Source organism: Salmo trutta, chromosome 18 (genome assembly GCF_901001165.1).
Source record: "Salmo trutta chromosome 18, fSalTru1.1, whole genome shotgun sequence".
In the NCBI taxonomy this organism is placed as follows: Eukaryota; Metazoa; Chordata; class Actinopteri; order Salmoniformes; family Salmonidae; genus Salmo; species Salmo trutta.
In genome coordinates, this window is record NC_042974.1 from 37,034,909 (window position 1) to 37,045,579 (window position 10,671).

Sequence of the window (10,671 nt, forward strand, 5' to 3'; positions counted from 1 at the left end):
ACCTTCCTACCTGACACAGCAGACACTGCCAGTACTCAATTACAGTTGCTACTGTGGGGGTCTCTACTCTGGAACACTCTCTACTCTGGAACACATACATTTACAGTGTATTGCCAAAAACCACTCAACAACTTCAAACATAAACTGAGAGGGAGACACACACACACACACACACAAACTGTGTCGTAATTAGAATCCATAGAGCAGCTTTAAGTGATACTGTCTACTGTGTGCTCACCCCTCCTCTGCCTCTCTACATTGCTTTCTTTACATTGCTGTTTCTTTTCTTGTCTGCCTCATCAGAAAGGTCTCAAGGTAGAGGTGCAGCATGTCATTAGTTAGTTTTAAATGGCGACTGTATTATAGATTTTGTTTATTAAGAAATGCTAGCGGCCATGACTGAATTCAGATGTGAGTTGATTTTGGGGTGTGGTTTGATGTGGGTGTCTCCTGTGTGTGTTCGCTGGTGGGAAGAGTTAGCCAAATTATTTAGCCAATTAGCTGCAGCCGGCTGGTGTACAACATGACTGAATTTGGATAGCCTATCTCTCGGGCAAGTTAGGGACCATCAATAAATGACAATGTCAATGAGACAATATTTTCATGTTGCACACCTTTTCATTTTTTCTCATTTCCATATTTATGTATGAATTTCTGAAATGTATAGTTGGTTTGAGGTTTTTAAGTAATTGATATTTGGAGCTATTGGAATTTTAACATGTTGTCCCATTACATTTTGTAATTAAACGATTGTCCCTAACTAGCCCCATAGGGATATCCAAAGTCAACCCAAATTTACCACAGTCATTAAGATCAGGCCGTGTGCAGCTGCACTCCGAATTGATGATTACTTGTGTGCTGCCAGCTGTGGGCATGTGTGAGGGATTAAAACAAACCCAACCATCATTTATGCAGTCACGACCGACCACAAGTCTCACAAAACTCTGTTTTGGATGAGACTGACTTTATTACCAAAATTATCCTATTTACAGTTTTTAGTCAATTTTGACAGTAGAATAAACGTTTCTGACTCATATAAATGCCACATGAGCTGTTTTCTAAATGAGAAGTTGGTTTATAGGGGCAGTTGTCTTTAAAGTTAGTGTATACTGACAGGACCAGGGCAACTCAACTGTAAAGAAATATTCAAGAGTTTTCATAATAGCACAAAGAACTCCAATGTGGGTATGCAGAACTGCAAGCAACTGCCGCCCCATATGATTTTTTTGTGGCCCCACCACCATCAAAGTTGCCCATCCCTGCCCTAGGGTATATGAATATAAAGAGACATGAGCCCCAAAAAATACCTGTAGAATGGAATAAGTTATAAGACCTTGTCAGTTCTACTAGCTAATGTAAGATTTTTAGTAGATTGCGTAACATTTGAGGACACAACTTAAGGGCCTATGTATTTTCAATATTTTGTTCACCTACAATCTAACCACAAAGCTGGTCATTTTTCCCCCTCTCTTTCTGGCTGCCCTCCCCATTCCCTTTCAAGTTCAAGTTAGTTTTCTTGTCACATACATGTGGAGTACAATGCTTTCTTGCAGGTTAACCTCTCGGCAATGCAGCAACAATAGAAAAAGTAAGTAGCTAAATGAATAAAAAAAGTAATACAAATAAAAGCTAAATTAAATAATTTCACCAATTTAATAATGGGCAGTTTCGTTACAAATAGTTACATAGTCTATATGGAAATAACAGACATGAGGCAAGCATGTTTACCTTTAGAATGGAATAGGTTATAAGACCTCTGTGATTCATTTAATTTAGTCAGTTCTACCAACTCAACATTGCTCATTTTCAACAGGGGTAGCCTTTCCTGCAGTCGAATAACCAAAGTGCCCTCTAGTGGCCTCATGAGTGGGATGTTATTAATATTTTTCATAATTTCATAATGAATAAACATATATTTTTTTTAACAGCCCAAAATCCGGTGTTTCTATGTCAAATGGTTTTGTATTATGGTTTTATTTTTCATTATTCTGCTATGTGTATAACGTGTAATATTAGGATGCAAACTCAAAATTGAATACATTTCAATTCTATATCTGACATGGTACAGGTGTCTTTTTGAAGCCCATAACCACGTGTGTGAAGTATATACTTTTGTTTCAGAGTAGATTAGTTTAAGACTACCAAGAAACACTCTGTGCGACCCTGATTTAGCCCACTGCAATAAAAGGTTAAATATAATGTTGAGGTAAAGTTGAGCTTCAGTCCACAGATACTGTATGTGCTTCAGTCAGAAACATTTTCTCATCTCTTCGGTCTCAGCTAGCTAGCCAGCTAGTAGCTACCGAAGTGGCTAGCCAGCCAAGCTAGCTACAGATACGAAACCCATCAAATACACTCACAGTAAATAAACACTTGTCCTAATACGACTTATATTGACATCCTTTGCTTGCCCATTCACTAAATATAATGTTAAATAACTCTGAATGACACCCAATAGCTTTAGGATGCTGAGCGCTAACGCTAGCTTGTTAGCATTAGCCAGCCCTTACGCTAAAGGAGACTAGCTAGTTAGCTACCACCAACCCTGCACAAACATGTGGCTAAATCTGATGCAGTTTGACTGTCTGGCTGTTCTGTCCGCTCCACCTCATTCATTGCTGATTTCAACCGGCTCACGTTTTTTGCCTCTCTTTCGGAAGAAGTTCAAAATATCCATATTCGCTCTGTGCTATGCTGAAAACTCTGACTGAGTGACATGCGTTTTGCTGAGTGATGACATTGACATGTAACCAGTGCTGTAAGGGTGGGCAAGGGGTCAAGGGACATGAGCAGTCCACTGTGTTGTGAAATCTTGACCAATCACAGCAGGCACTGTGACACAAAAGGCTTATTGCAGTGCCTCCTACTGCCTAGTGCAGTATATAACTCATATCAGACTGAAATGTGAAAAATAAAAAAGTTTGGGTCTGGACCAAAAGCATCTAGGGCTGGAGCCCCAGCAGCCCAGGCCTAATGACGACACTGCTCCACACAGCCCTTTCTCACTTGGACAAAAGGAACACCGATGTGAGAATGCTGTTCATTGATTACAGCTCTAGTTTTCAACATCATAGTGCCCTCCTAGCTCATCACTAAGGACCCTGGGACTGAACACCTCCCTCTGCAACTGGATCCTGGACTTCCTGACTGGACGCCACCAGGTGGTGAGGGTAGGCAACAACACATCTGCCACGCTGACCCTCAACACGGGTGCCCCTCAACACGGGTGCCCCTCAGGGGTGCATGCATAGTCCCTCCTGTACTCCTTGTTCACCCACGACTGCGTGGCCACACACGCAGTTGTGGGAGGCCACGCCAACACCATCATTAAATTTGCAGACGACACGACTGTGGTACAGTAGGCCTGATCACCGACAACGATGAGACAGCCTATAGGGAGGTATGGCAACTGCTTGTACATCACTGGGGCTGAGCTCCCTGCCATCCAGGACCTATATATACCAGGCGGTGTCAGAGGAAGGGACAAAAAAATGTCAGACTCCAGCCACCCAAGTCATAGACTGTTCTCTCTGCTACCGCACGGCAAGTGGTACCGATGCACCAAGTCTGGAACGAACAGGGCTTTGAACAGCTTCTACTCCCAAGTCATAAGACTGCTAAATAGTTAAACAGTTTGCCAAATAGCTACCTGGACTATCTGCATTGACCCTTTTTGCACTAACGTTTTTGACTCATCACATACACTGCTGCTACTGTTTATTATCTGTCACTTTATTCCTAGTTATATGTACATATCTACCTCAATTACCTCGTACCCCTGCAAATCGACTCGGTACTGGTACCCCTTGTATATAGCCAAGTTATCATTACTGATTGTGTATCTATTGTTACCTTTAGTGTGACGTTTTTCTTTTCTATTATTTCTCTATTTTCTTTCTCTCTGCATTGTTGGAAAGGGCCCAGAAGTAAACATTTCACTGTATGTCCACACTTGTTGTTTACGAAGCATGTGACAAATAACATTTGATTTGACCCAGCCTCAGAATCACCCAGATATTCTTCAAGTCAAAAGGAAACCCCTTTTGCATATGATTAAAGAGCTGCCCTCTTCCTGATTTTTTTTTCTTATTATTATTGTGTTTCCTTAGGAAGAGCTGGGACAAAGAAGAGATACATTGGTGTGAGGATGATGACACTCACTCCAGCGTAAGTAGATCCTCATTAACTGGTCATATTTGTAATGAAAAAGATGGGACGTTTTCTTTTGTCAACTCCTGATAAATACAATTGAAAGGCTTGAGACTGTGAAAGTGTGCACTAAACTGGAGAATGTAGTTATCCAAAGCTGTCAAAAATAACATATTTGAACTGGGCCTGGTGAACGGCATTTCAGTTGGATACAGACAACTAAGCACTTTTTCCTAATGGGTTGCTTAATTTCTTCCCCTTCACTCTCTAGGTTGACCAAGGAGCTAAAGGTGCGACACAAAGACTTCCCTGATATCACCTCTGGAGCGTACGTCATGGAGGTGATCTCCAAAACGCCGGCCGCAGCGTAAGTACAAACTAACAGGGAAAGAAAGTACAAACACACTCCATCTCACCAACAATATGAGTTTCTTATGAGTGTGAGGACAAGTTGTCTGACTTTTTATGTGCTCAGGGGTATTGTCTTTGGCTCTTTCCAATGTATGTACACGTTTCAAATGTCTATAGACCATCAACGCCCAACTCTCCCCACAAAAACCCACTTACATTCACACACACTCTCTCACCCGTTTTCACGTGAAAATGCATACACACAGACACACACAACCCCCCTTAGTAAAACATTGCTTGTTCACCCACTCAAAAATCCTCCCCTCCCACATCCTCAGCAGCACATTCAGTGTGATCAGCTCTGGTGACCACTGTTCTACCAGAGAAGGGTTGTGGTTGGAGAGACGCTGAGGTCAGCTATTCCATTCATCCCTCAAGTAGCAAGGGGTTTGCTGTGGTTTTCCTGGTCCCTCTCACCCTGCCCTAGTTCTTATCCTAGGCCTTCTGTGTCTCATTGGTGGTGTAAGTGTTAGTCCTGTTTGCCTGAGTACAATGAGGGGAATGTGGAAGTATTGTCAGAGATGGTGGGAGAGTAGCTGTGTGAAAGTGGAGGCTTTGATATCACTTCTGGGAACCACTCCAGTCTTTGTGTAATTTGGTTTTACTAGATTTCTATTCTGGGTTTGTTTGGTCTGTGGGAGTGTGTTGCACAAAGCACTTTCCCCTGACTAATTATTGTGGTCCGGATGAAGGATACATATATGTTGTCATTTAGCAGACACTTATCCAGAGCCACTTACAGGAACAATTAGGGTTAAGTGCCTTGCTCAAGGGCACATCGGCCGATTTTTCACCTAGTCGGCTCAGGGATTCGAACCAGCGACCTTTACTGGCCAAACGCTCTTAACCGCTTGGCTACCTGCTACAGTTAATTTCAGTTCATTCTAACACATTTGTCCTGCACTACAAATTAAGGCATCAAATAATGTGCAAACTATATTTACCTTCTAACAAGAAAAATAAAGGCAACCCGGCCAATGGAATCCATTCCTAGCTGAATGTAGGTGCAATAAAGAGCAATCATGAATCTATACCTTGAAATAACAATCTTATTATTATAGCTAACTGTTCTATCCAGCATGTGTGTTGCTGTAGTTCTCATTCTGTTGTGTTCCTCCTCTCTTAGTGGCGGTCTGAAGGAGCATGATGTCATCATCTCCATCAACGGCCAGCGGATTTCCTCAGCAACCGACGTCAGCACCATCATCAAGAAGGACGCCACGCTGCAGGTGGTGGTGCGCCGTAGTAACGAGGACGTCATCATCACCATCGTTTCCATGGAGATCGACCCCTGACCCCCCAGCCCCATCCATGAGCTGATGCTCATTAGCATCACCAATGGACCCTATATGGACATGTGTGTTTAATCGCGCCCCATGGAGAATTTGTGGCCTTTAGGGCTTTGTGGCACCATGCACCTGATCAGGTTAATACTCTGCCTTGAAAAGGAACGATCGTATAGAGCATCTCAGCAGAGTTGTACTTCCTCATCCATGTGTATTACACTTGTATTATTGTACGCTTCTACTAATGTTTACTGTTAAACACTAGCTAGTTGACCTGTTTTGACCTGTTTGTTCTGTGTATTTTTATACTGACTGATTGTTCAGATGGAGGCCCACCATGGCAATGTAAAACAATGTAGAGAGCAGCTCTGAGCGAGTTGTTCAATTATTTTTTTCTAAATTCCTATTCTAAGTACTGTAGTTTTATGGTGTATTTGTCGATGACATTTACGGGGAAGAGAATAAAGTCTTAAGTGTTTTATGATGGTAACTTTGATGTTGGAGATGAAAGGATCAATCTGAAGATCTCACGTATCACAATCTTTTTCAAGCACTTTCTCTCCCCACCTCTCTTTCTGTATCGCTTTCTTTCTCTCACTCACACGCACACATACATCCACGCAAGCACACACCCACGCAAGCACACACACACACACACACACACACACACACACACACACACACACACACACTGTGATGGACTGCTCCCTGACAGATTAGATTTACAATATTTTCTTTGCATGTGTATGAGCTTAGCCATGACACACAGTCACACACACACACACACTCACAAGGTGGACATAAAATTGATGTGGGGCTGTTTTTTATTTAGTTTTACTGCCTCCATAAGGGTTTGATACTGGCCTGCTGTGGCAGTTGAGCTAGGGGCTCTGTAGGCTGACCTCACAGAGAGGATAATGATCCATACGTGATCCAGACAAGGTCCTACAGATGAGACACATGAACACACCGTAAATGATACAGACAACATCTTAGTGTCATTATACTCCTTATAGTGTGTTGTAACATATGGAGTATGTCTAGATTCTGAACTAAAACATTTCCCATTGATTTATTCAACATTAAAAATATTAATATCTCAAAAGTAGATTTAGATTTTGTTCATTTTAAGACTTAATGTTTGGAACAATATACTCGACAAGTACATCAAATTCACAGAGTGGGCTCTCTGCTAATTCTGAAGCTCTGATCAATTTTATGAGCACCAATAGAGTGAATGGGAAAATGGATTCAAAGAGAACTCCCTCTGCTGGTGATTTTCAGAATGTGCAATCCTAAAAGAGGACTGTGATTCGTTAATGACCTGTAATGTACATTTCTATGTGTAAAATTGGTAATGTTATTAAAAGTACCAGAGAGCCCACTCTGGAAATTTGATGTGTTTGAAGAGTATATTGTTCCAAACAATATGTAAAAAAAAATAAGAGTTTTGAGATATTAATATTCATATTTTTTATGTCGATTAAATTAAGGTGAAAAAATTGCCCTATATTATCCCAAAAATGCTGGATTTCAGTTGGTGTAGGCCTAGATTCTAACTGATTTCAGTGGATGAATAACATGATCAAGACCACTTGATCAAACCTAGAGATAGTGCAGAGGGTGAGGCTCAGGATTTTAATCTTCCCAATGCAGTATTCACATGCTACACATCAGAGTAACATGAAGAGGAGAGCTTACATAACATGATACATTAGATGTGTATCAAGGCACTGTGTTGTAGTGCATTTTGAAGTACTGTAAAAAGGAAACACATGTTAAGCAACTGCTGCCATCTCACGGTTCTATGAAACACTACATCCTGGTACACAGAATCAAAACACTTCACTTTTTCTGTATCGGTCACACAGATGTTTCAAAGTGTTGCATTGATAGCCTTCACTCTGCAAAAACATTGTTCCAGTGGGGTTGCTAACTGACCCAGAGACAGTGAAAACATCATGCATATGTGACTCCATGAGTGTAGTCGTGGATTCAGCTATGAAGGGCAGAATGTGCCTATGTATGAAGTCTACGTATGCTCTGCCAGGGTGCCAGGGTTTGTGCCCAAACCATCAACATCAACCATAAGGGTCATGATTCATGACGGCATTAACTCATTTCTCTACAATCTAGAACCTAAAAGGGTTCTTAGGCTGTCCCCATAGGAGATGCCTTTGAATAACCCTATTTGGTTCCAGGTAGAACCCTTTTGGGTCCATGCATAACCCTTTCCACAGAGGGTTCTACATGTAACCCAAAAGTGTTTCACCTTGTGTCCTGCTTTGCTCTCGGTAGCAAAGCAAAGCTAAAAGGAGTGATAACTGGGGTGACCTTGCAGCAGTATGTCGGAGGGAGCAGCATGTAGGAGGGAGATTCCGAGGTGTGATAAGTGTGCAGGAGGGTATGGGACAAAGGAGTGTGACATTTCAGTGAAAAAAGTGATGTATTTCAATGGTGGTGTGGCCATGCTGTGAGGAAAGAAAGAGGATGATGTGTGAGGGAGCCTGAGAGAATCACTGTGAGTTGTAGGCCAGTACAGAGTGACCCGAACAGTTTGAGCTTTTGTAAGGTTGGCTTCTTGCCGTTTATTGCTATGGTCATTAGCTGTACTGTGTACATGGTAGTAGCAGCAGCAGATAAGTTTTGGCGTCTCAGAGATTAAAGTGCAGAAGAACTACAGGGGGTTTTGAGAGAAGGGGTTCCAGCCTCCCAGGCTGACGGCCTGGTGTAGGTTCTGTTAGGACCAAAGTAGTGGGAAGGGGTGGTGGGGTATGTTGGGGATAGTGTAATATATATAGGTTTAGATGGTGGTGCAATTTCCTTTTTTTGCCCTTTTCTGTGAATAAATGTGCAATGCACTTTCTGAACTGTGAAAGGCAGCAATACACAACAAAGAATCTAGTTGACCAAACTTTGACTAACTACGCTCAGTTACAAATGCAGGTGGCAGGAAGATCATTTTTGGATAAGGATGTGTATGTGGGAGATCCGTTTGGGGTCTTGAAGAAGATTAATCTTGTGCTGGCGAAAGTGGGATCAATCAGAGTGACCAGGAATGGGCTTGTCAAATCAAATCAAATTGTATTTGTCACATGCGCAGAATACAACAGGTGTAGACCTTACAATGAAATGCTTACTTACAAGCCCTTAACCAACAATGCAGATTTAAGTCATCCTGATCAATTGTGTGTCAAAGGACCAGAGGAAGAAGGCAGTGGGCATCACGAGAGTTGGGCCATCTGAAGTGTCACGCTTCGAACTCTGGAGTAGGGCTCCTGTTAAGGGAGTCATATCTGGGGTGTCGGTGGAAATAAAGAAGGAAATCCTTGTGACGAGAATCCATGGTTAGGGCCTGTCGCCTGACCCGCATGGTGAATGGAGGAAAGGAAGAAAGTTTGTCGGTGCTATTGTTTTTTGATAGTGAATACCCCCCTACACATGTAAAGCTAGAATATAAGAGGTAAGGAGTAAGATCTTTTGGGTCAAAACCACTACAATGCAAAATTGTTTCAAATGTGTGCAGATGGAAGGAGTATATGGAGAGATCGAAGTGAAGAACGGCCATGTTGCAATTGTGGTGGGGATCATGACCCAGTGTTCATGGAGTGCCCTGTAAGGGTGAAGGAAGTTGAGGTGGCTAAAGTTAGGGTGGTAAATTGGATCTCCTATGTGGAGGCAATTAAAAGTACTGAGATAGAAAGTGACACTAGTGTTGAAGAGATGGTTGTGGATGCACCACAGCCCATAGTGAATGTTTGTCAACTAAGAAAACCAGACATTCTATATGTAAAGAAAGTGGATTTTGTGGCGTTCATTGCAACTGTGATAAACTGCACGGCTCAAGTAGCATGGAAGTCAAAGAAATTGGACATTATTGTGGATGCGGCGGGAAAGTATCTGGTGCTTCATGAATTCACAGTGGAAGAGTTGCAAGGGTTATTAGTGACAGAAGATGTGTCCCCCTCCCAGGCCTCTGAGCCTGTGTTGGGATCAGCATAGCCATGGGAATCAGAATCACAGCACCCCATGAAAAATCTGAATTAAAAAATATATTAATAAAAACATTTATTCAAGTACCCCCCCCACACACACCTTTACTAGTCCTGTATTAGCTAACTGATATAGCATATTGAGTGACTTTCTGGTTGTCAGTATGAGTATTTTTATCCACATGCTGCAACTGTTGCCTTTTGGGATCTTTTATTTTCATCCCACACAGTAGGAGGCAGCAATACAATTTTTGGATGTAGTCCGCTGTAAAACACCAACAAAGAAGAAGAAGAACGTGTTGGGTCAAGGAAAGGTGAAGGAAGCGAGACGGTGGATGGTGGTTGGAAGAGCGCGGTTGTTTAAAATATTAAAGCGTTGCGGTAGCTATTGATAAAGAAGAACATCAACACAAGGCAGCTGCTTTATAAGTGGGATGCACTGGCCAGCGCTACATCCCGAGGGGTTTGTGCTGATTGTACGGAGATTGTAACAGCCGATTAAATGGCGTCCCTTGAGAAGACAAGAACAAGATGCATTTCAGGAGAAGTGCAATATTATCATAAGGAGGGAAAAAGAGAGGCAGAGAAGGTCTAAGAGAGGGAGGGAGGAAGAGGGCGAGCTCGAGTCGGTTAAAAATTGTGGTAAAAAAGGAGATGGTTTGTTAAAGAAGAATAATAAAAAGTGTAAGCAGAGTGAGCTGAAGACAGGAGAAATGGAAGTGAATGAGGGCAAAGTATCAGAGATGGTAGGTGTGGTGAAGTTCCCGGCACCCGAAGGTCGGGATAAAGATGAGTCTGTGACAAATTTTTAAAATTTAACTTTTATTTAACTA

The 10,671-nt window shown here is 42.1% G+C and overlaps 1 protein-coding gene across 1 annotated transcript in view; it reads left to right on the forward strand.

The window, feature by feature from the left end:
- LOC115153255 (serine protease HTRA1A) overlaps nucleotides 1-6,336 on the forward strand; it is a 34,619-nt gene extending 28,283 nt beyond the window's left edge. The window contains exons 7-9 of the mRNA XM_029698510.1: nucleotides 4,110-4,167; nucleotides 4,421-4,516; nucleotides 5,687-6,336. Coding sequence (XP_029554370.1) covers nucleotides 4,110-4,167; nucleotides 4,421-4,516; nucleotides 5,687-5,855 — 323 coding nt within the window. The 3' untranslated portion in view covers nucleotides 5,856-6,336. The remainder of the gene's footprint in view (nucleotides 1-4,109; nucleotides 4,168-4,420; nucleotides 4,517-5,686) is intronic.
- Nucleotides 6,337-10,671: the final 4,335 nt, after the last annotated feature.